This window comes from Neofelis nebulosa, chromosome 5 (assembly GCF_028018385.1).
Source record: "Neofelis nebulosa isolate mNeoNeb1 chromosome 5, mNeoNeb1.pri, whole genome shotgun sequence".
NCBI classification, from domain to species: domain Eukaryota; kingdom Metazoa; phylum Chordata; class Mammalia; order Carnivora; family Felidae; genus Neofelis; species Neofelis nebulosa.
The window spans coordinates 12,088,426-12,114,851 of record NC_080786.1 but is presented as its reverse complement, the minus strand read 5'-3'; the positions used below and the strand labels follow the sequence as shown (position 1 = coordinate 12,114,851).

Sequence of the window (26,426 nt, the reverse complement as noted above, 5' to 3'; positions counted from 1 at the left end):
ACAGGCTACGTGTCCAGCTCTGTTCTCGAAGTTTTACAGATTTAACAAATTTAACGGTCGCAAAAACTCCAGTTATGTATTCCGTGTTACGGCTGAGGAAACTGAGACACAGACGGTTTAACTGGCTTGCCCAGCGTCACAGAGCTAGTAAATGGTGAAACCGGGGTAAATAACATACTGAAGCTCTGGGGAGGACCAACAAGATTCTGTTCCGCAGGCATCTACAGTTTGTAAGGCCATGTCAGGGAGGTAGTAATGACAGCAAGATAAAGTAGACTCAATTCCTGTCCCCAGTTAACTGAGAGCCTCAGAGTACTGAATAACCAACCAGAAGACAGTAGGTGTCCAATGGCACGAGAAGGACCCTCATAAGATGTTTTGAATATAAACTATGCCGACATTTGTGGTTAAGGCTCAGGGTTGTAAGAGAAGTCGAGGTATCGGGGGAAACTTCTGAATTAGAGGACGTGTCTTCTCCTTGAGTATCGGTATAATGAATAATCATAATTTTAAAACTGCATCACGTAGAGTGGCACCCCACTGACAGCTGGAATGGTCACAAAAATTCCTCTCAGCGTGACTTCACGTACGCATTTGTGTCATTTCCACAGGCTTTGGCAGTAAGTGGGTACATGTCTAATTTCTCTTCCACAGTGCTCTGCGCCAAATACGGGGGGGAGACTTCTTTCAACTATCATCTAAATCTCTCTCTATCTCTCTTTTTTTTTTCCTAGTTAGAACTACTCCAGTTTCTTCGATGGTTTCTGATAGCCCATGGTCACGAGTCTGGGTCAGTTTATTTCTATCTTATAAAAGGAGGCATAGCACAAAAATCCAGGTGTGGTATCCCCAACTCTAGAATACAGTGAATTCAGGGGTGCCTGGGTGGCTGAGTTGGTTAAGCATCTGACTTTGGTTCAGGTCATGATCTTGCAGTTCATGAGATCGAGCCCCACGCTGGGCTCTGTGCGACAGCTCAGAGCCTGGAGCCTGCTTCAGATTCTGTATCTCCCTCTCTCTCTGCCCCTCCCCCACTCATGCTCTGTCTCTCTCTATCTCTCTCTCAAAAATAAATAAACATTAATTTTTTTTAATTTAAATAGAGTGAATTCATATTTCCCGTGCTCTGGTCACCATGATTCCATTAATAAGGCTCCCATGAGCACCCTAGCTGATACCAAAGCTTAAGCTTTGAAACCAGGCAGATCCTGGTCCAAATTCTAATTGTGCTCCTGTGACTTCATCCATGTTATTTACATTCCATGTGATTCAGATTTTTTATCTGGTGAAGGGAGGAAATAGCCATGTCTATTTTAAGGAGTCACTGGAAGGGTTAAATGTGGCAAAGCATGTAAGGTGCTGAGCAAAGTGCCAGGAACAGTCTAAAGAGAACAAGAAATAGTAACTATTAATGTGACTGAGTCTATATGAACTCTTTTTTGGCACCCACATTCCACTGTTGGCTCAGGTAAAAGTTAGAATTAATAGCCTTAGGTCTTTATCAGAAAGTCTGCCAGTTAGAGCCAAGAGTCCCATCCAAGACTCTTTAATCGTTAAGAGAAAATTAGCAATAGGAAAATAATGCTTGCTTCCAAAGGATAGGAAGGAGGAACAATAGATCAAAAGAGGAATCCAGGCATCTGGGTGGGAGCCAAGGAACGCTTCCAAAAACTTGTGCAAAAGACAATGGGGACCAAGGGAGGTCTGAGAGTCGGGACCTGGAAAGCCCAATAGGCCAGTCCAAGATGGGCATGAAAATCAACGCCTGCAAAAGAGGATAGCATTAATTAATAAATTAATAAGGGACAATTACCAAGCACCCAACTTGGTGCCTAGGGATACAGAGATAAGAAACACAGAGTTTCTGTCCTCAAGTTGCTAAACATCTGAAAAGAGAATATTTAGGGAGACAGAGCGAAGGAAAATACGGCTGAAAGAGCAAGCTGAAGAAACACCCTTCTGTTCTGGAGTTTTCTACTTCCGGTGTCTCTTCTAATCTTAAAAGAGCGGATGCCTAATTTACTTGATGTACCTGGGCGGTACTGCTGGGCTGGTAAATTGTTTGCATCCCTTTCAAATTTCATGCCCGTTTTTAAGCCATTTTGTTGTCTTAAAACAACCTATCAATGAGAGGGTAACTATGGGCAACCTACAATTAAAAAGACTATAGAAAATAAACAAAGTTGGGGCGCCTGGGTGGCTCAGTCGGTTGAGCGGCTACCTTCGGCTCAGGTCACGATCTCGCGGTCTGTGAGTTCAAGCCCCGCGTCAGGCTCTGGGCTGATGGTTCAGAGCCTGGAGCCTGCTTCCGATTCTGTGTCTCCCTCTCTCTCTGCCCCTCCCCTGCTTGCTCTCTGTCTCTGTCTCTCTCTCAAAAATAATAAACATTAAAAAAAAATTAAAAAAAAAAGAAAACAAACAAAGATTAATAAATAACAACAATACAAGGCATTGGCCACAAAACCTCTGGAGATTTGGGTAATAGTAACGAATGTAGGGATTTAGCTTCTGAATCTACCTCTGTGATGCTGCAGAATCACAGAGCCTTTTTAGGAACTGAATGATTTCCACAGTGCGACCCACAAATATGACGACATAGGAGTAAAAGGCAAAACTATGCTTACAATATTATTCAGCTAAAGAGGGGTGGCTACCCATAGGCAGAGAGAAAGAAAGAAATTAAGAAATTAGCTGAAATCCACAGTGAATCAATATTGCTTATATTTACACTTTGTGAAATATTTACTGAATATTGTGTGCAAGACATTGGGATAGGCACGGTGGGGGAACTCAGAGATGAATCAGACACACGGATGGTAACCTCAAAATCTCGTAAGGAAAATTAGACATGTTTACGAATACCTAGAATCCCATCCAGAGGGTATAAAGTGTGAAGCTCGAGGTCAGACAAAGCACACTGAAATTCCAGAGAAGAGCTTCTGAATGTGCGAAGCAGAAAGGCCACCTGGATTAGACGGTAGTTAGGATGACTGTTCATTCAACCATTCAGCAAATACTTACTTAGTGCCCGTCATATTCAAGATGAACAAGAAGACACAAATTGACATTTACTTGGGTAGACAGGAGATGTAGTCAATAAAAAGGCAAACAGATAGCCAATTAAAATAATTGCAGGCTCTAATAAATGCTCTAAAGGAAATTACTTGAATGACTCAATAGAATAAGGAGAAGAAGCTATTTTAGATCTGGCTGGTCCTGGGAAACTATTTCTAAGGCAGAGACATTTGTATTGACATGTTTTAGGGAACCAGATGTAAAAAAGATGTGGAAAGAGAACAGCCTAGCAGGAAGGAACAGAAAAGGCAAATAATCTGTAAATTGGCCCCTGAAAGAAACAGAAAAGGACTGTGCAGCCTAAGTGGGAGGAAAAGGGAAAAGAAGGAACCAAGTGAGCTTTGGAAAGACCGACAGGGAGCAGATCAGGTAAGGTATTTTATTCTAAAAGCGACACGAAGCCGCTTAAGGGTTTTAAACAGAGGAGTAACATGATGGGATTTACATTTATAGAAGATTAGTCTGATTCCACGCAGAGGCACATGTGGACGTAGATTACTGAGGAAATCCTGTGGAAGGTCCAGGCAACAGAAAACTGAAGCTTTGATGTGAAGGTAGCAGTGGAGATGCAGAGAAGTGCTGCGCTACGGGTGACATTTTGGTGGGAAAGCCAAGAAGACTTGCTGGTGAATTGAACGTAGGGGGTAAATAAAACAGTAGGATCTAAGGTGACTCTTGGGTTTGGCACCTGTGCCACCAGGCAAACGGTGGAGCCCTGCGCTGATACGGAGACCACTGGAAAATGGCAAGTTAGTCAAGAATGTGGCGGGGCAGGCTTAGGGAATCAAGATTTATTTCTCATTAGTACGAATTGGTTGTGATGGGGGTAGAAACAAACGTCATGGCAAAAACATTCACGATAAAAAGGCAACGCGAACCAGGTAAAAAGCAAAAAACAAAAAACAATGAATGTGTATGTTGGTGTCCAGGAAATCCCAACAATTTGTTCAAGAGGCAAGGTCTATAAATGGGAGAAGTGAGTGTTGGGAGGGTGGCATGGGGACTGATCTTGCAGTAACTTGAATAGAAAGAATTTAGGTGTTACTTGGTGGGCAGTAGGAAGCCTTATCTACGACGGGATAAGAAGAGGGCTTTAGAAAGATTTAACAGGTGTAGAGGTCAGATGGCAGGTCAAGAATTGGAGGTGGGGAGGTAGGATGGTGATACTCCAGGCCAGGGAGAGGGAGAACATGAACTAGGCAGTGGACAGAATGGTAGGTTTGTATTTATTTCAACCTCTCCCCATAATAGTGCTGCTGTAAACTTGAAGCCAGGAATCCTGTGTCTTTCTAATGAGTCCTAAAGCTGTCCAAAGACAGGATAGTTTCCTATTCTCCAGGAAATCTATGTTCTAATGACCTTTGGATGATACGGTGACAGAATAAGGCGAGAAAAAAATCATTTTGTGCATCCATGCATCAGTTCCTCTCTTGCAAAGCGCTGGCAAACATATAACATTTTTTGGAGGTGACATGTTCCCATCACCTAGGGTTTTGTTTTATGAGATCCTGTTGTGTTAGCATCTCGGATGCTAGTCAAATGATTCAGATTCTGTTGAAACACAAAGGCATCCCCTTCAACAGAAGAGGTGGGTGCTTAAACACCATCCATTTTCTGAGAGGACAAGTTCCTCACAAAGGAGTCTAAAGCACCCAAAAAAAAAATAGCTGTCAGAGCCCCACCAATAGCCAATAAATGCATGGTGTCCCATAAACCCTATTTATTTATTTATTTATTTATTTATTCACTTATAATTTTATTTTTCTTCTAGACAGTGGTATAAATGGTGCCCCATAGAGTGTGCAGGGTACAACCTGCACAACTGTAAACAGCAGCCCAGGCTGTTCGGCTACTCAGACAGCCTTAGTTGTTGTTATTTATTTGTTCTGGTTTGTTTTCTTTTTGCCTTTTGACCCCCTTCACCCATTTCTCCTACCCCGACTCCCCATCTCTGGCAGCCACCCATCTGTTCTCTGCGTCTATGAGTCTGCGTCTTTATGGGTGGTTTTTTGTTTTGTTTCGTCTTAAGATTCTACATCTAAGAGAACTCATACAGTATTTGCCTTTCTCTGTCTGACTTATTTCACTTAGCATAATGCTCTTGAGGTCCATCCATGTCACGTCAAACGGCAAGCTTTCATTCTTTTTTAGGGCTGAAGGATGTTCCACTCTATATGTATGCACACATAACCACAATTTCTTTATTCAGTCATCCATCGACGAACATTTGGGTTGCTTCCATATCTTGACTACTATAAATAATGCTGCAATAAACATAGGGATGCAAATCTTTTTCATTTTCTTCAGATAAATACCCAAAAATGGAACTGCTGGATCAAATGATAATTCTATTTTTAATTTTTTGAGGTATCTTCATCCTGTTTTCCCCGGTGGCTGCACCAATTTACACTCCCACCAACAGTGCACAAACATTTCTTTTTCTCCACATCTTTGCCAACATTTGTTATTTCTAGTCTTTTTGATATTAGCCATTCTAACACGTATGAGGGGGTATCTCGCTGTGATTGTCATTTGCATTTCTCTGATGATTAATGATGTTGAGCTCCTTTTCATGTACTTGTACATGTACAAGTACTTTTCATATACATCTATATGTCTTCTTTGGGAAAATGTCTACTCAGATCTTCTGCCCATTTTTTAATCAGATTGTTTGAGTTCTTCTGTATGAGCTATGAGTTCTTTATGTATTTTGGATATTAGTTCCTTATCAGACATATGACCGGCAAATATTTTCTCCTATTCAGTGGGTTATTCTTTCATTTTGTTGATGGTTTCCTTTGCTATGCAGAACCTTGTATGATGTAATCCCAGTTATTTATATTTACTTTGGTTGCTCTTGCTTTTTGGTTTCAGATGACTAAAAAAAAATCATCTCCAAGACTTATGTCAAGGAGCTTACTGCCTTTGTTTTCTTCTAGGAGCTTTCTGGTTTCAGGTCTTATGTTCAGGTTTTTAATCCATTTTGAGTTAATTTTTGTGTATGGTGTAAGATAGTCCAGTCTCATTCTTTTGCATGTGATTATTCAGTTTTCCCAACACCATTCATTAAATAGACTGTCCTTTCCCCAATGTATATTCTTCATGCCTTCGTCATAAATTAATAGACCACATATGTGTTTATTTATGGGCTTTATTCTGTTACATTGATCTATGTGTCTGTTTTAATGCCAATGGTATACTATATTGATTACTATAGCTTTGAAATCTAGTTTGAAATCATGGAGTGTGATGCCTCCAACTTCCTATTTCTCAAAGTTGCTTTGGCGTTATGGGGTGGGGGAGTTCCACATAATTTTAGAATTATTTGTTCTATTTCTTTGGAAATATGCCACTGGATTTTGATAGTGATTGCATTGAATTTGTGCATTGTCTCGGGTAGCATGGACATTTTAACAATATTAATTCTTCCAATCCAGGAACATGGAATAGCTTTCCATTTCTGTGTCTTCTTCAATTTCTTGCCTTCATGTCTTGTAGTTTTCAATGTATATGTCGTTCATCTGCTTGATTGAATTTATCCCTGGTTTTTAATTCTTTTTGATGAAATTACAAACAGAATTGTTTTGGGGGCGCCTGGGTGGCTCAGTCGGTTAAATGTCCGACTTCGGCTCAGGTCATGATCTCATGGCTTGTGAGTTCGAGCCTGGCATCGGGCTCTGTGCTGACAGCTCAGAGCCTGGAGCCTCTTCAGATTCTGTGTCTTTCTCTCTCTCTATGCCCCTCCCCCACTCACACTCTGTCTCTGTCTCTCAAAAATAAACATTAAAAAATTTTTTAAACAAAATAAAAACAAATAGAATTATTTTGTTTCTCTTCCTGAGAGGACATTATTAGTGTATAGAAATGCAGCAGATTTTTATGTATTGATTTTGTATCCTACAACTTTACTAAATTTGTTGATTTGTTCTAACAACTCAATTTTTTGATGGAGCCCTTAGGGTTTTCTATTTATAATATCATGTCATTTGTAAATAGTGACAGTTTGACTTCTGTTTCAATTTGGATGCCTTAATTTCTTCTTCTTGCCTAATTGGCCTGGCTAGGATTTCCAATACTATGTTGACTAAGAGCAGTGAGAGTGGGCATCCTTGTCTTGTTCCTGATCTTAGGAGAAAGACTTTCAGCTTTTTACCATTGAGGATGATATTAGCTGTGGGCTTGTCATTTATGGCTTGTATGATGTTGAGGTATATGATCTCTATACCCATTTTTTTGATAATGGCTATTGATAATTTACTTTAATTTCAAAAATGCCTTCCTTTCTCACTGGACATGAGGCCAGGAATTAGGTAACCTTCTGAGATGTCCAAGAGAGTGGGTCTTCCAGAGTCATTTATTTCTATCGCTTGAGTAAACATTACTTGACAAGCTATATGTGACAAGCTTGTCATATTGATAAGCAGCTCTTAAAACCACCCACAGCCACCCACCATCCCACCTCTAAGCCTTATGAACTTTTCTGATGGGTACAATTTCAGCTTGCAAGGATTTGAAGGTAGTCAGGCTCTATGAGAAAATTGAATCTATTATATCCACATAGTACATTTCAGCCCCATCCTCCAGCCCCAGACTGGAGAACTTGGCTATGGAAGAGACGCTTTCATCTGGCTCAGTGGGAACTCTGGGACCAAGGTGCAATATGTACACTAGGAACACTACTCACTGTGTGTCCCTCTCCTTCATTAGCCACTGCCACCCTCGTAGTCATTTTTCACCCTGTGCCATTTTGGCTCTTTGTCCTCCTTGACTCTCCATGTTGCTTCTTGTCTACACATACTTGTGAAACCTGAGATTTAACTCACTGCTGTGGCTGTAAATTAGCCTTGTTGACATAAGGCTAAGTAGCAAGAATGCCCATTTTTAGTTTCCTTGTTTGCTTAGGGCATCTGGGGCTTAACCAGCATCCCAACTGGAACGACCCTCTCACCCACCCCCAGACACAGTCTTGGCATGATTGTCAATTAAGGTTATGCTCTTTGGTGGGTATCTCCAGGTACCAAGTATTTCCAATCTCCAGAGTTGTCTGGGCTCCTATCTTTTCAAAGGTCTAATTATTTACCTCTCTCTCCAAATCAGTGAATTCCAAGATCCTTCCACTGAATTCCCCCTAAAAGTGATCTAGACTCATGCTGTTTTCTGTGACACCAGAGAACCATAACTCCTACTCTGAATAATTTGGTTTCTGTAGCCATTTCCAAGTAAGGAAAGTTAAATCCAATTAGACGCACCTTAGTATACTCTACGGACCCTCAGAATTCCTCATCTCTTTTTATCTTTTTCTCCAAAATTTAGGGATCACCCAGATACTGTCAGAAAGCACACATGGTGGGGTTTTCTTTCTCTTTTTAAAAATATTCCTCTCAAGAACAAGTCTGGATGATTGAGGTCAACAAGTAGAGTACTGTCTTTGCAGAGTTCAGAACGATACTGCCAAAAAGAAATATAACGCAAGCCACAGATGATGCCACCTGTGTGATTTATCTTTTCTAGTGGTAGATGCCACACAGGAAATAAAAATATAATGGCCCTTATTTAAAAAAAAAAAAAACCAGGAGTTAAGATTCACCGGATATTTATAACGGATCAGGTACTGAGCCAGGCACCTTGTACAGATCACTTCATGTAATCCTCCCAATAAGCCTATGATGAAAATATCTTTATTAACTCCATTTCACAGATAGAGTAACTGAGGCCAGAGGGAATTAAGAGGACTGCCCAAATCAGACAGCTAATAAGTGGGAGAGGCAGAATTCAAAGCCAGATACCCTGAGTTCAGTCCGACATAATGTTGATAATTACCACACTCTACCTTTCTTTTTCTTAAGAAAAGGCAAACGAGAAGATACTGCTTCTTGTGTCTCATCAGCCACACTAAACAATTGGGACATATATTTCGTACTCCTAAAGCAATAAGCAATTATCTTGGAACTATGCATTAAATTGCAATGTGCGGCAATTTAATATATAGTTTTAAAACCAATTTGCTCAAGTGTTGACTTCAGAATTTTAAATGTATTCCATTTAACCAGCAATTTAAATGAAAATTTAAATAAATGCTATAAATGGGTGCCTCGTTTGCATGATCTGTTGATTAACTCCGATGTGAAGCTCATCTGCGCCCAGGGTTCTGCCTTCTAGCCTAGGCCTTTGGCAGATCATCTTCTAGATGAGCAGAGACAGTTAACTCTCAGCTCCTTAGCACCTCAACACACATGCTGTGACATTCACATGAGGCCAAACTCAAATGCAGAAAGCTGTACTTAGCAAAACTCCTTTATGGAGGCTATTACAAGTGATGGGAAGGAACATACCACGAAGCTGTTGGAATGGCAGTAAGACCTTTCCAAGAAGCATCTTTAAGGAAAATCAGATGATCTAAACTGCCTCCTAAGGAGGGAGGACTCTGGCCCTTGCAGGGCGAACACATTGCCGAGCAGAGTATGCAAACATAGGGACAGAGATGAACTGCTCAGTGAAGTAGAAAAGAAGGTGAGGCTGCCCCCAGCACCTTCCTTCTCATCCTTTATGCTACACAGAATCAGCCTTACCCCATATAAAATCGGAGAAAATATTCCAAAAAATTTAACCTTCTTGGGAGCCACCACAGTCACATAAACTACATTGTAGATGGTGCCCCTGAAGTGGCAAACATGGCTGCCCAGGGGGATGCCCACACATCTCATCGCTGCTCTGATGTTGACAAACGAAGCGCCCGTAGAACACTGCATAACAGATCAGAGAGACGTTGGCATGGGTGCGTCCACAGCTGAGACCCAGTGAGGCTTGAATTTGGGTCCATCCAGAGTATGTGCCAAAGTGGGTTTGGGGCCAATCTTGCATAGGAACATGGGATCTTAGAGCCTGACCATCACTTATAGATCATTTAGCAAATATCCTCATTTTGACTTTGAGAAAATTGAGATTTAGGGGCACACGTATTGTTTCATGGTCATGTACCTCCTTCTATAGGTCTACCAGAGCCTGTAAGGGCTGTCCATACTTCACCTCTCATAAACATCTGGAGCTTATTTCATAGAATAGTAGCTGCCATTTATCTAGCACTTCCTACGTGCCAGGTTTGGGTTAAGCCCTTTACAAATAATAGCATATTTATCCCACACAGCAACCCTGTGAAGATACAAACAACTAAAACTCACTCTGGTTAAGTGACACACAAAAATAATTTATTGGGAGGAGGTATCAGTTATCTACAGTTGTGTAACAAATACCCCAAGACTTAGAAGTTTAAAACAACAATGATGTATTGTTTCTCGCAATGCCGTGTGGCTTGTCTGGGTGATTCTGCTGGTCTTGCCTGGGCTTACTCACACAACTGGATCAGCTTGTGCATTGGCTGGGAGTTGAGCCCATCTGGAAAGCCTAGGATAGCTGGACCTCTCTCTCGACATAGGCTTTCATTTTCTTTTTTTTTATTTTTTTATTTTTTTATTTTATTTTTTTTATTTTTAAAAAAAAAATTTTTTTTCAACGTTTTTTATTTATTTTTGGGACAGAGAGAGACAGAGCATGAACGGGGGAGGGGCAGAGAAAGAGGGAGACACAGAATCGGAAACAGGCTCCAGGCTCCGAGCCATCAGCCCAGAGCCCGACGCGGGGCTCGAACTCACAGACCGCAAGATCGTGACCTGGCTGAAGTCGGACGCTTAACCGACTGCACCACCCAGGCGCCCCAGGCTTTCATTTTCAAAGAGATTAGACTGATATTCCTCACAAGGTGACAGTAGGTTTGAAGATGGTGAAAGCAAAAGCTACAAAGCCTCTTGAGGCCTTGGACTGTATGTCACACAACATCACCTCTGCCACACTGTGTTGATCAAAGCAAGTCACCAGAACAAGCGGATTCAAAGATACAGAAAAAAAGCTCACCTCTTGACGACAGAAGGCAATGTCACATTGCAAAGTGATACGAATACTAGGAAGGAATAAAGGAATGTGAAGCCATTTTTTTTTCAATCTACTAGAGTCTATCCTCTTACCAAAAATTATTCATACTCCTTCCACCCACAAAATACACTTGTTCCCATCCCCAAACCTGCCCAAATCTTGTCCTATTATAGAAACACGCTTGTAGTCCAGGATCGCTTCTGATTTGTGTCAAGTCTACAAACATAAAAGGCTATTCAGTTGCAGCTGCTCTTGGTTCAGGGACCCATAAACTAAACACACAGAGTCTCAGACACCACACTCAACATAAAATAGCAAGAATACGATTACCACCATAGACACTCCCAGGAAAGAACGGAAGGCACAGAGCCAGCCACTGGTCCACAGCAGTTCTGAAATCTAGCCAGGGACATATTGCGCCTGTTGCACGGGGGTCCGATTGTGCCCGCTGGGGTGGTCTCCTAGTCCATTATTCTCTACGGCTCTTGGATCTGTGCTCAGACAGAAGAGAAGCGGTGGCCCGGCCTCTCGGACAGTCTTTGATGTCAGATACCGTGGTGAGTGGTTGCCGACATCCCAGCACATATTGGCTTGTCCTTGTCTCTTCTCTTCTCATCTGAATGCTTGCTTCTTGATTCTCAGGGATGGAAGCTACACAGAGAAACAGCTTTCTTTCTCCAGCTCTGTGCACAGTCACACTTTGGCAACTGTACCCAGCTGCGTTCCCAGGATCCTCTGTAAGCTCTAACTTGCCCTCTCTTGCCAGTACTTCAGGGGGGCTGATTAGTGACGTGACTTTTATCTGATTTCCAGAGAAACCCTCTTGCCTCTTCACGGAATTTTTCTTCCTCAGCCTCTCCCATAATTGGGTAAGGTTTAATTTCGATAATAAGCACGTTATGCCAGAGTACTCCTTACACACAATATGTTATTGTGCCTCATCTTCACCCTACCCATACAAGTTACACACATGCTGTTTTATAGGCAAAGACGCTGAGGATCACAGAAGTTGGGTAACTTGCCCATAGCTACACAGCCAAAAGGTTTCAGAGCTCAGACTTGAACTCAGGTGTGACTCCTGAGCCTCTGCACATAACTCCTCCATCCACCGGGAGAAGAGGGACGGGGACAGGGGTGCGCCAGTAAACTGTTTTCTGAAGAAAAAGGCCCTGACTGACAGCACTTGCCTAGCTTTCTGGTGTAAAGACTCCCGTCAGGCTAATCTCAAGATACTGACAATCTGATAATTCACTTACAACATTTCTGAATATTTAGCACTCTCACGAGCTGGTAGGAAGTGGTTTCAGCATACCAACGATAGGGAACTAGGAAAACAAAATTCTTCACTAAGGAAATGTTGTGATAGTTAACAAAAATGGAGTAGAGTGGCTCTTCAGGGGCGGACCTGTGCTCAAGCAATCCCTTCCAAGTCAACTGTCTTTATCCCTTTGCCTGCAGCCTTTCTATCTTGGCAAAACCTTCTCTGCCCACTTATGTGGCAAGCCTGAAGTTCTGAAAAACGAATACCCATACCTCAGCATCTCCCACCAATCACCAATAGAAATTAATGTCTAAATATCCAGCTCGTTTGTCTTTCATAGGGGATGACTCTGAGGTGTGTATTCTTCACTAACACCCCGAGTTCCCCAGTAGAATTAAGCTTCAATTACGCACAGGGCTACTTTGCTTTATCGTGTATTCTCTGTTGGCTAGCTCTGAAACCACCTTCCAAAGTAACTACTTGATCTTTTACCCTTGACTTAGGTCTGCTTCTGAAAAACTCAAATCAAGACAAATGATTACCATGTTTTGAACGCCCGTGGACCAGACAGACACCGCACTGGACATTAACACATGTTTACGCAACTCTTTATGACATCTTGTGTGGCAAGTATCATTCCCAACTGTACAAATATGAAAATGAGGATCAGAGAAGTTCATTAACTTTGGGGAGGTCACATAGCTGGTATAGTAAATAGCAGAGCTGATATTCAAACTATGATTGATTGCAATGTCTCCTCTCTTTTCACTAAACCACGCTGCCTCTCTCACCAGGGAGACTGGATGAATACACGTGAAACAATAAAAGAACAATTAACTGCTAAACTGACATATTGTATTGAACACTTCTGGACAAAACTGTCATCATACGTATGTTCCACAATTACTTTCTGAAATTCTCTTTTGTTGTGCCATCAACTTGAAAAATAAGGCCACCAACAAGTATCAGGAAATTCAATTTTTTATGGATTTTCTTTCTTCTCTATCATTGCTTCATACAAATTAGGTACTGAAACAAAACTGAGCTGATGGCATAACAGAATATACCATGATGAAAGTGCATATGAAGAAAATATGTTCCCTGGATATATTTTTTGGCCCACATAGCATTTGAAAGAACAGATAAGATATGTCATAAAATACCAACTAAGTCTCTATTGATTTTGAAAGTCAATGCAAAGCATTAGGAGATCAAACAACACAATATCCAGAGTGCTGAACTGGGAATAGTCTTATCAGCAAGAAACTCAAACAAAAGGACTTAGCAATATATTTAACAGGCAAAATTGGAGTGTAGAAATTTAAAAATTTGCCAATGCTGCAGCTTAATCATCAAAACAGATTTGAATATTTAGATAGCTGCTCTATAATATTTCCCATTAAGAAGCTCCTGAATGCTGAAATTCTTAGCACTGTACTTCAGATGCTGGTGGAAACTAACATAAAATTTAACGGTGATTTAATCTGTATTTTACAGGGTTGATTTCTTACTTTTAATTATCTGCTCTGACAATATGCACGGACAGAACATTATAGAACTTGGGGTGGGAAAGCCCAGCCCCGACTCTAGCCCTACATAGTTCTTTGACGGCAAATAGTACTTTACTCTCTGGTTAAATGATGCCGTCAGTTAAATGACCCTCTACAAGATGCCTGGCCACTCTAACTGTCCGTGATTCTATGGCGAAAGCTCATTTTTCAGTTAAAATCCCATTCACATAATGAACACAAATCACATTCCAGAATTGCTAAGAGTCTTCATCAATGATCTGCACTACTGTGAATTCCTAAAACGTGTCAGGACCCCATGATGGCGGCTCACTGGAGGAAATGATGAAGAATGTGGTCTTTAGGGCCACGGGGACCACTTGAGGCTCAGCAAAGCTGTTTCCTGGCAAAAGTCCCTCTTTATTATTTTGCTTTTATGAGTTGTAGGCATGAATGAATGAACGAATGAAGTGATACTTCAGCTTTGAATTACAATGTGACTTGACTGACATTGGATACCCATTGTTTTTCCCTCTTAAAAAAAATGGAGGACTTTTCCGCTAAGCCTCACTTACCACGGGAGCTCCATCAGCAGACCTGAGGCCCAGCTTTGTGCATGTTCACCCTTGGCAACTGCACTCCACAAAGACGGGGCTGGTGTCAATGGCAGTGGCTGAAGCAGCCAATTTCATTTGTTTCAAGGTTGTTTATGACACACAGGTATACGGAGAAAATATAAATATATTTTGGTCTCTAATTAATTTTGTCTTCCCCCTGAGTCCCCATTGCCAAAAAGAGGTAACAAAATGTACCTTATTTAGCCCAGTCTGGTTAAAATTTGGTCATATGTGATAAGTTAAACAGTCTCTTTAGACAATGCTCAGTTTTACTGTGTAAAAATGCTCCATCTCTTAGATCTCCATTTCCCCTTCTCCTAATGCTCTTCATGATGGCTTGTAGGCACATAAGCAGAAAAGCAAGTTATCCAACTTCAAGATGGAGGAAGACCGGTAGGGGCCTTGGATCAGTATAGTGTCCACTAGCACCCTTGTCTCTGGGAAATCTTAGTTTCTACACCCTTTCTCACCTGGCAGTCACGGCTGAGGCATATTCATGGTGTCTCTCTCTCTCTCTCTCTCTCTCTCTCTCTCTCCCCGTTGGTTAGATAGGGGAGGTGCTCCATGACTAAGGTCACCTCGCCTTGGCTGTCGATGGTATAGACCCTCTGGATTTATGCCACATCCTCCATAACCTCCCCAACAGAGATCGTCCTATGATTTCATCTTCATCAGAGAGGGACCCTTGGGAGGATCAAGGGTCCTTGATTCAACTACCTTCCTCTGAGGACAAGAGGGTCTTTCTGAGTTACCTCCACCCCTTCAAAGGCTAAATCAAGCCTCTCCCTCCTTGTCCAATTTCAGTGAGCTATCCCTTTTGCGTTGAAGAGATTGCAAGGCAGCCCTCCCCAAGAGAAGTTGGTAAAGATTTCTGTTGTTGGCCGTGTTTCCATAAACCTACCATATAAATGATCTACGCCCCTCCCTGCTCCTTGGCTTTGATCCCAAGTAATAAGGAATAGATGCTGTGTCTTTCAACATTTGCCTCCCTTGCTTCAATCTCTTTTTCCCTCCCCATTATCACCTCATATCAGGAGTGGAGATTCTACACTGACTTTTCTTACTTTAAATATTCCCTTTTTGATCTTAGCTTTAAAGGTACACAAAGGTATCTTCTCTGTACGATACCTCCACGATTTTGTCTTCAAGCCTAGTAGGTCATGTTAAAGGGGAAATAAAGGAATTTAGGGAGCCCTATATCAAGACAATAGCCTGAGTTGTAAAACTATTGTTTTCCTTTGAAACTCTTATTTTGGCCACTGGAATCTAAATAGTAATTATCTTTCTCTTTGCATTCTACCTGTAAGGATCATACTCCCTCTTAAGCAGACAGCTATTTGCAGAGAAGAGCAGGTACTCAGAAACAGCAGGAAAGAGAAGCATGATAATGTTTTTTTGAAATATCATATGCATGGGGATGCTCTAAAATTGGACTGTGCTGAGCGTTGCACAACTCTGTAAATTTGCTAAAAATTGAACTGCACATTCAAACAGGTGAATTTTATGATATGTAAACCATACCTCGATAAAGCTTTTAAAAAATCATGGGCAGCGTAGAAGAGTGCACCCTTCTGTAGGCTCTGCTATGGACTTCTTAGTAGCACTGCCTATGTAAGCGATAGAAACAGAGCAAGCTAGGAGAGCATATGCAGGCATTGTCCCCTCCAGAAGGGTGAGGGATCTATCATACTCCCAGTACAGTTCAGTGAGTAGAAAGCTATAATTTTCCTTTAAGCCGGGACTTACTTGCCAAATCTGTTTACATGTGTATCTCTTGAGCAATAAAACGTTATTGGTTTCTCCAAATCATGACATGAACTATAATTATGCATGCATATGTGTACATAAAAATACGTTTTCACCTATATACACTCTATTAGGAAGCATCTTATCTGGCAACATCAAATATCCAGAACGCACACAAAAATACAAAGGAGTGCAAAATAAATAAGTAGAAAAATGTTAGTGTAGTAGATACTTAGACCTCCTCTTATATAAACCTATTCACATTTCATCCGGAGGCAATCAACCTTACATCGGGTGCGATACCAACCTTTCGTGGGCTAGAAAACCAGGAATATGGGACAATAGCCAAAGTTGTCGGAAGCAATAAATTGGAGGAAATGTGGCAAGTGGCGGTTAACGATGCTACTAGGATTTATGAGAAGAAAGAAATTATTCTTTCTCTGACACTCATGGGAGATCATGATGAAGGAGACAAACTATAAAAGTTACAAGAATTCAAAAACAGCAATCTGCCCATCATTCAATGAAGGGACAAATATAGCGGATACATCTCAACTCTTAGAAATGCTATATGATTCTGGCCTCCCAATGGCAATGCCAATATACACAAAAGACGGTTAAATCTGTTGAGGGAGGCAAGTAAGTTTTAAAATTATTTCACAAATTTTTCTATTCTTAAAAGCCTGCTTCCTTTGCTTTTAAATTAGGTGTTCTTTTTTTTTATTGTGGTAAAAAGCACATAAGCTAAAATTTACCATTTTAACTATTTTTAAGTGTGCAACTCACTCTGTTGAAGTATACTGTATTCATATGGTTGTGAAACAGATCTCCAGAACTTTTTCATCTTGCAAAACTGAAACTGTATAACAAGTAAAGACTTTTCCTTCTCCCTGGATTCCCCCACCCCTTGGTAACCACCATTCTACTTTATGTTTTATGAATTTGATTACTTTCATTACCTCATTTAAGTGAGATCATACAGCATTTGTCTGATCATAAAATTTTATGTCTGGCTTATTTCATTTAACACCATGTCCTCAAGGTGCATCCATGTGGTAGCCAGTGATGGTATTTCTATCCTTTTTAAGTCTGAATAATATTGTATTGTATGTATAAACTACATTTTGTCTGTCTACTCATCCATTGATGGACATTTGGGTTGCTTGCACCTCTTGGCTATTGTGAACAGTGCTGCTGTGAATGCAGGTGCACAAGTATCTTTTTAAGACCGTGTTTTCAGTTCTTTTGCATATTGATCCAGAAATAGGAATTCTGGATAACATAATAGTTCTATTTTTACTTTGTTGAGGAACCTCTCTACTCTTTTTCATACCAGTGGCCCCATTCCACAATCCTGCCAATAGCCTACAAGAGTTCCAATTTCTCTGCATCCTTCCAACACTTGTTATTTTCTATTTTATTTTTATTTTCTAATAGTAGTCATCCCAGTGAGTGTGGGTGATCACTCATTGTGGTTTTGGTTTGCATGTCTCCGATGATTCATGATGCCGAGCATCTTTTCATAGACTTTTTGGTCATTTGTGTGTCATCTCTGAAGAAATATTTGTTCAAGTCTTTGGCCTAAGTTTTACCTGACTTATTTGATTTTTTGTAATTGAGTTGTAGGAGTTCTTTATATAGTCTATATATTAACTCCTTATCAGATACAGGATCTGCAAATATTTTCTCCCATTTCACAGGTTGTTTTTCCATTCTGTTGTTTGTGTCCTCTGATGCACAAAGGTATTTTAGATTAATGGAGTCTCACTTGTCTAGTTTTGCTTTTGTTGCCTCTGCTTTTTGTGTCATATCCAGGAAACCATTGCCAAATCAAACATTGTAAGGATTTCTCCTATGTTTTCTCCTAGGAATTTTGTAGTTTTGGGTCTTCAGTTCAGGCTTTCAATCCATTTTTCAGTCAATTTTGTGTAGTGTATAAAGTAAGGATCCAACCTTATTCTTTTGCATGTGGATATATAGTTTTCTCAACACCATTTGTTGAAGACATTGTCCTTTCCCCATTGAGTGGTCTTGTCACCCTTGTTGCAAATCATTTGACCACATACATAGGGGCTTATCTCGTGGCTCTGTATTCTAATCCATTGGTCTATCTATCCTTCTTTATGTAAGTACCACACTGTTTCAATTAGTATGACTTTGCAATATGTTTTGAAATCAGGAAGTGTGAGTCCTCTCGGGTTGCTACTTTTCAAAATTGTGTTGGCTATTTAGGGTCCCTTGAGATTCTATATGAATTTTAAGATTTTGTTTGTTTGTTTCTGCAGAAAATATTCTTGGAATTTTGATGAGCATTGTTTTGAATCTGTAGTTCACTTTGGATAGTATAGACATCTTAACCATATCAAGGAATACGGTATGTCTTTTCATTTATCTGTGTCATCTTTAATTTCTTTCAGTAATGTTTGCAGTTTTCAGTGTAGAAGCTTTTTACCTCCCTGGTTAGGTTTATCTTTATGTATTCTTTTTGATGCTATTGTAAATCTTAAAAGTTTCTTTTAATACAAATTTCAAGTGTATGCCTTTTAAAGAGATTATCAGTGAGACCACCACCTGTAAAATAGACAGCTGATATCCCATTGATCTAAATCCTTCAACTCAAAATATCCTATTTGCTCACCCAAATCCACATGTTTTCAAGTCTTAGTCTACAAAATTTAACCATTCCACCAACAATAAGAAACAAAAAGAGAACAGCAAAGATGCATTCCATGGTGCCCTCTTGAGTTGGGACCAACACTTGTTGGGATTTATCCCCAGCTCAAAGGGCCCCAACCACAGAGGCCATAGACAAGACAACTTTAAGTATGTAAACCATATGCAGGACTTAAAATGAAGCTCAGCTAAGGCAGGGAAAAAACCTGCTCTGTATAACTCCATTGCATGAGAATTTTGTGATATATTGTTCATAATAGGAGTATCAGGTGAAAACCCACATTGGAGGTCTCTGATTCATTTCATGTTCAAATATGCAACTTCTGTTGAAGGGATGGCCCTTACAGCAGTGATGGCAATGGAAGCCAACCGACTTTAGTTCCCTAAATCCACCAAAGGCTCTGTCCTTGCACAGACCCAGGAAAATGTTGAGCTCAATGATCATAATGTAATCAGTGGCAAAAAAAAAAACACAAAAAACAAAAATCTGTCTCCCATATTTTTCTATTGTATTCTCTATCTCTGCTGTTTCAGTTCTGAGTAGGAAGACTATTTTTTTTTATTTAGTTTTTATTTTTTTAATTTCTTTTTTTAATGTTTTATTTATTTTTGAGACAGAGAGAGAGACAGAGCATGAACGGGGGAGGGGCAGAGAGAGAGGGAGACACAGAATCGGAAGCAGGCTCCAGGCTCTGAGCCATCACCCCAGAGCCCGATGCGGGGCTCGAACTCACAGACCTCGAGATCGTGACCTGAGCCGAAGTCGGCCACTTAACCGACTGAGCCACCCAGGCACCCCAGGAAGACTATTTAAAAAATCACTGTCCTGGGAGCTTGGATGGCTCAGTTGGCTGAGCTGACTTTGGCTCAGGTCATATCAGAGTTTGTGAGTTAGAGTCTCAAATCAGGCTCTACACTGTCACAGCAGAGCTTCCTCCTTTAGATCCCTCTCTCTCTCTGTCCCTCCCCCACTTGCATGCACACACACACTCTCTCTCTCTCAAAAATAAACCTTTAAAAAATTATATATATATAATTATAATTATTATAATATAATAAATTATATATATATATATATATATACACACCACTGTCCCTTTTTCAATTACTCTGTTAGGAGTGATAAAGATTATGGTCTTCTTTCTTTATACTACAGTGCATTTGTTATTTGCTTTGAAGGTTCTATCTAAGCTATATCTTATTTTAAAACATACTCCCCATAGAATTCCAGGCATATTTATCCATACATTTCAATATGGTAAACGTTTAATGAGGGAGGAAGACAGGACATACTAATCTTAAACATGCCAGGTACTTTACGTACATTCTCACAAAACCCCATGAGGTTAGTAATGTTATTTGTTAACATCTCCATTGTACTGGGGAATCTATAAATTAAGTTGCCCTGAAAGGGGCCTCACTGTTATTAGAGTCAGAAACTAAGTTTTGGTCTATAAAAAGCAAAGCTCAAACCCTGTCCTTCCCCATCACTGCCATAACCAAGTGCAAATTAGTCAGGATGACGATTTGTAAAAAAAAAAAATAATAATAAGTATTTCTGACCATTGGATTTTCAAGAATTGCTAATCCTGATGCATTTCTATGCAAATTTTCAACTCTATATTATGCCTTAAAACATTGTTAATCCTTTGGTAGATTTGTAGAGTTCCCTTTCTTTTTTCTTTTGCTTCTATATTTTTACTTAATTTTCGGCCAATTATTTCTCTTCTATTATATATGTGATAAAAAAAAAAAGTTGAAACAACTTGAATATTCAGTAACTTGGGATTAATAAGAACACATTTAGATTCCAATATAAGGATTTGTTTGAAAAATAGAAATGACAATCATGCTTGTGTAAGAAAATAAAAAGCAAACCAGACAAATACAACTGGAAAGCCTGGCCTAAAATGAATGAGAAAAACATGTAAGCAAAACAAAAACCCCATTCCCAGCCCACTTCCCTATCAAATTATTTTTTTTCTTTTTGTCTGTCAGAAGCAATGAAGATGCTCTTCAGAAAATACAGACAAGCAGAAGAACCTAAGGAAAAATTCATTACCTGCCCAATTGTATACAACTATTGTTTTTATTTTATTTTATTTTATTTTATTTTGTTTTGTTTTATTTTATTTTATTTTATATTTTAGAGAGAGGGAGAGAGAAAGTAGGGTAGAGGGCTAGAGGGAGAGAAAGAGAGAATCTAAAGCAGGCTCCACACTCAGCATGGAGCCCCACATGGGGCTTGATCTCATGACTCTGGGATCATGACCTGAGCAGAAATCAAGAGTCAGTGGCTCAACCGACTGAGCCACCCAGGTGCCCCTTGTATACAACTACTTTTAATCCCCAAGTGTAAGTTCTTTCAGCTACGGTTTCATATGTATAAATGAATTATTATTTTTCAACAAAATGTGTTCTTGCTGTACAAACTATCCTGCAGTCTACTACGATTTAAGCAACCCAACATAAACATTTTTTCAAACTAAACCCTATTGCCAAACGTGGAAAACACTCCAACATTTTACTCTTACTAATGGTAGGAAGAAGAAATAATTACCTGAATATTACTTATGAAACCAAAAATAACATAGAAGAAATGTGAAAAATTCTGAAAACAGATCAAAAAAGGGCTTAAAATATAAAAGTTTGTGGGGTGTCTGGTGGCTCAATCAGTTAAGCGTTCGACTTCGGCTCAGGTCATGATCTCAAGGCTCATGAGTTTGAGCTTCGCATTGGGCTCTGTGCTGACGGCTCAGAAGCTGGAGTCTGCTTCAAATTCTGTGTCTTCCTCTCTCTCTGCCCCTCCTTCTCTCACGCTCTGTCTCTCTCTCTCTCTCTCAAAAATAAATAAACATTAAAATATATATATAATATACACATACATATATATACATATATGTTTGTGAGACTGCCCATAATGCTCCCAAATTACTAGTGCTTGAAATAATTAGTTAATGAGAGCATCAATTTTCAATCAACTTACTGAAATTAGTTATGAAATTAATGTAAGAAATGAGGGCCGCATAATAGAAGCTCAATAAAATCTTTTATTGCCTACTAATAAAAAGCCTAGTAGATAAAATGACATCATGGCTCTTTCTAGAAGTCAAAGATTAAACTAAGAAGTGTAATTTAACCCAGAAGATGTAGAAGGAGGAAGGGCTGGGTGGTATAAAATAGTGCTCAAAATAAAGTGATCTTCAAGGAAAACACTGAACCACCAGCACAAAAGCAGCAAAATCCAGACTGTGGAAAAGTCTATAGGCCAATAACCCAGGCTTTTTAACAGATAAACTATAAGAATGGAAAAGGACAGGAGGGTGAATCTATAAATTAAAAGACGTATCACAGGTTTTCTTAATGGGTAAGACTAAATTGTTATGTCGAGGAATGCATAATTAGATGGTTAAACTATAAAAAGTGCAAGAAAGTAATTACTACCCAAGTCAGGGTAGTAGTTACTTATAGGGGAGGGGAGGGGCTGTGGTTAAAAGGGAGCACATAGGACATGTGCTCCCCAGGGGATGGCAAAATTTTATGTCTTCACCTGTGTGGTGATTGCAAGAGGACAAAATAATAGATGTTTTACATACTCAGTCCCTCATAATCCAAAAAGAAGTTTAATGGGCACAGAACCAAACACCATGGAGATCCCGTCTCTCCATGATCATGAGAAGCTCAAGGTGAAAGGAAAGTGGGGAGAGGAGAAAAAGGGACTGTGCCAGAATCCATGCGTGTTGTGCATAAATTTAATGTGGGTTTCACTTTTGAGATATTATTTTCTTTGAGGCATTTTCCCATTTCCATTTCCATCCTACCACCCTCTGCACTATGGAACAGGTGTACCAAAAGATACTGATTTAGACTGGAATCAAGAGATTTAGACTTCTAGAGGAGAAGTATGTCAGGGCTGGAAAGCAGGGAGAGGATGGGGTCACAGGGATACTCAGCAAGGTTACCAGAACGCCTGCAAGGGAAAATCTCAAAAGTAAGGTCAAGATTCCCTTCAAGACCAAAGAGGAGTTTGCCCACTTGGAAGAGAAACGTGGTGCTCCTGGAAAAAAAGAGGCCCAGGATCCCACTTCTCAGAAAACTAAAGCAGCAGTGAGACATGAAAAACAAAACAATAGCATCCTGTTCCCCGGGATAGTGTGGAAGCAACATTATAGTTTTTGCAAAGTATATAAATATATCAGGTTAAAGGTTACTCATTCATTCTTCCTTTCCCAAAGAGCGGTGACTTTTTAAATGGCGGGGAGAGGCGGAGGGGGGGGGAGGGGGCGGCTATCCCTCTTTACAAAGGTTCTTGTTCCCGGACCTAACTCTGAAAAGAAAAAGATAAACAAAAGACACTCAACTTTCACGCACTTGAAAGCACCTCAAATGCTTATGCAAAACAATTAGGGGACACTTACAAATTAGGTATTCATAAACTGTCATAACGTCTTTATATAACAAAGCAGGGGAAGCCAAGGGCAGAGGGGAGATCAAAAGTTAGCTTAACTATGATTTGCAACAAAGCAGTGTATTCAACATGACAACACGGCGGGAAATCAGTATCTTTTGTCATTATCTTTGAGTTTTAAAGAGGGCACCAGACAAATTACAGAAAAATTTTGTTCCTGGATATCACGGTTTCAATCTTATTACAACATACCAGACTTACAACAGTATTTAAAGGTCAGCTTTTCAAGAGAAAAAAATATCTACCCCTCCCCATTAAAACTTGAAATTCGCTTCCATTTTAAGAGTGTTTCAACAAGAAGCAAAGCTGAATAAAAAAAAAAAGGATGAGTTTGCAGGGCGATTTATGTGGAAGGTTTGTGTTATTATTTCAAACCACGGGTTGGGGGGAGGAATATTATGTGAGTCCAAAGAATTCTTAATTGTTAATGGAATTAAAATTTCAATATCATATAATTAATTGGATGTGCTATGGCAAGATCATAAACCGTATTTAAGCATGAGGAATTCTTTATCTGTAACAGGATTCCCTGTGATGTTCTTCCATAATGTATAGGGCTGTAACAGATAGCCAACAAGAGGGTTTAACACAAGGCGTATCATTTAACATACTCATCAAATGTCACCTTACACGATCTTGTCACACATACTTAGAAATTTACTAAGTTTGACATATATATCCTGTGCTTTTTTTAAGGATGTCATAGGCAACTTTTGGCACAATTGGTTGCTATTAGACATGCTGTCGCCTTATCACCTGTTCCAAGATGACCCGACGCACAGCCTGGGCCTTCTGGCATTCTCCGGAATTCAAATGTCAGGTTAAACTTCACACTTCACTATTCAAACATGGCTAATTATTGAAGTCATCACAAGACATGCCCAATTACAAGGACACATCTTTAATTTAGGAAGAATAGATACTTTTTTTTTTTTTTAAGTTCCTATCAGACTTCTAAAGGGCGTATGGCTTTGAAAGAATTACGATTAAAAACAGAAAACCAGACAAACAAAACAGTGCAGGGCTAAGGCTGTCCCATACAATTATCCGGCTTATCCTTGCCTCACATGAAGAAGCCCGCCATATAACTGGGAATTTTTTTTTTTTCTGATCAACAATCTACTTTATAGTTTTCAATCAGTTCTCCAATAGCTAGATGTCTTCAATTACAGAGTGTGCTGACCCTAGAAACACAAAAATAGTAATTTTGCAAAAAGCTCCAGAAGTTGATAGCACTAGTTTCTTTTTTTTTTTTTTAATTTTTTTTTCAACATTTTTTATTTATTTTTGGGACAGAGAGAGACAGAGCATGAACGGGGGAGGGGCAGAGAGAGAGGGAGACACAGAATCGGAAACAGGCTCCAGGCTCCGAGCCATCAGCCCAGAGCCTGACGCGGGGCTCGAACTCACGGACCGCGAGATCGTGACCTGGCTGAAGTCGGACGCTTCACCGACTGCGCCACCCAGGCGCCCCAATAGCACTAGTTTCTTCATACCATATAATGAAACACAATAACAATGCAACTTTAAAAAAAAAATGGTTTTTGTTTGAATAGGATCAAGACAGTTATGCTGGGAAATTTTTAGGGACAATAAAAGGAATGAACGAAGAAGATTTCTTGTCGTCCAATGGCTCTTGTCTTGCCAAATACTGTGCAAAACTCCCCACCCTGAAAATGATCCGCAGGGACCCCAAGCCGGGGTACCTGACGCACCTGTTGTGCCCAAGCCCCCAGAGAGCTTCAACTTAACACAGCTTCATTAAGCCTCGTTCGGTACAACCCGAAAGGATACTGATGCAAAGGGGAGTTATTCCTGGAGGAGCGCTCCTCCTAAAAGGTCAGCAACTAACTAGTTAGTGAAAATGCCTGAATAACAATAGGAATGACCTTTCAAAGCAGGGAATCTTTTGGGGGGGGGGGGGGTTCACGGAGGTAGGTAAGGAGTCTACCCTGAAATCTTTAGCAAACATCCAAATGTGTACAGATGGGTGAAACCTCACGGGAGACGGGTTCGGAATATTTCATCGCACGTTCAAAGCAGTCTAGGACCCCTCCCTCGCAAAAGCCAGCAACCATTATTTTACAGTAGAACTAAATGGCATCCGCGTTATAAAATCAGTTTGGGGAATTCTGCGGCCCAACACCTTCCCTAAACAACTAACGTCCAGTCCCCCACCCGCAGGCTCCCAGCCCGAGTGCATCAGGGCATCACTCTCTCTGTAAGATCAAGGCAGCCTCTTTTCAGGCCAGTTGCTAAGAGTAGCAGGGTGGAGGTGGGAGGGCGGGGGTGATGCTGTGCACGTCCCAAGTGGAAGCAAAATCATCTTTCTTCAGGAAAGGGACGTTCACGGGGTCTAAGGATCCCCGCAGCAGCGCGCCAAGCAGTGAAACCCCGACATGCATTTCATTTCACAAACCTGCACGGTGCCCATTATGTTGCGAGCGCAGTCCTCTGCGCTGTATAAAAGTTAACTTGTTTAAATTCTAAAATTAACCCTGAAAGGTACAGAAAAGGATGCAAAAAAATCCATGAAGATGGGGACTTCCTACCCAGCCCAGCCGCCTTACAGAGAAATAACCCCTCCTCCTCAATCCCCAGGTCACCCAGCATCCCAGAGATAAAAGCCCGCGAGGGAAGCGGTTAGGGGCTAAAATCGCAGCCACGCGGAGGCCAGTCGTTACCGTCCAGCGGACACTCGCGGTCCGAGTCGCTGCTCATCGCTGCTCCCCGACTCCGGGTTGTCCCCCGCGCGGCTCCCGCAGTCTAGGCAGCGGCCGCAGTTGCTGAGGCAGCGCCCCCCTTGGGGCCCCGCAGGTGCACCCGGCGGCAGCTGGGCGCGCGCCAGGGCGGAGGGAGAGATGAGGACACACTCCTGGCGCTCCTTTCACTTTGCAACCCGAGGCCCCAGTGCCAGGCTCCTGCAGCCCAAGGCTCTCTATTAATACTTGGTGGGCGGCTGGCTGCATGCCAACGACTTGACCCTTGCCGGGGGTCCCTCTGCCCTCGCTGGGAAGGGGTGGGGAACAGCGTGCAGGAATGTGGGTGATTTGCCTGGGAAGAAATAGGCAGAGAGCAGCTCTCCTAGGCAAGGCAGGTGAGTGAGCCTTGGCTTGTGACTTTTCCAGAGGCCGGCGTTTGGGAGTAACCAC

At 40.9% G+C, this 26,426-nt stretch overlaps 1 protein-coding gene across 1 annotated transcript in view; it reads right to left on the bottom strand.

The window, feature by feature from the left end:
- The window catches only part of GADL1 (glutamate decarboxylase like 1), a 170,211-nt gene extending 144,047 nt beyond the window's left edge, over nt 1–26,164 (bottom strand). Inside the window, exon 1 of the mRNA XM_058729645.1 lies at nt 25,959–26,164. Coding sequence (XP_058585628.1) covers nt 25,959–25,995 — 37 coding nt within the window. The 5' untranslated portion in view covers nt 25,996–26,164. The remainder of the gene's footprint in view (nt 1–25,958) is intronic.
- Between the last annotated feature and the right edge of the window lie 262 nt (nt 26,165–26,426).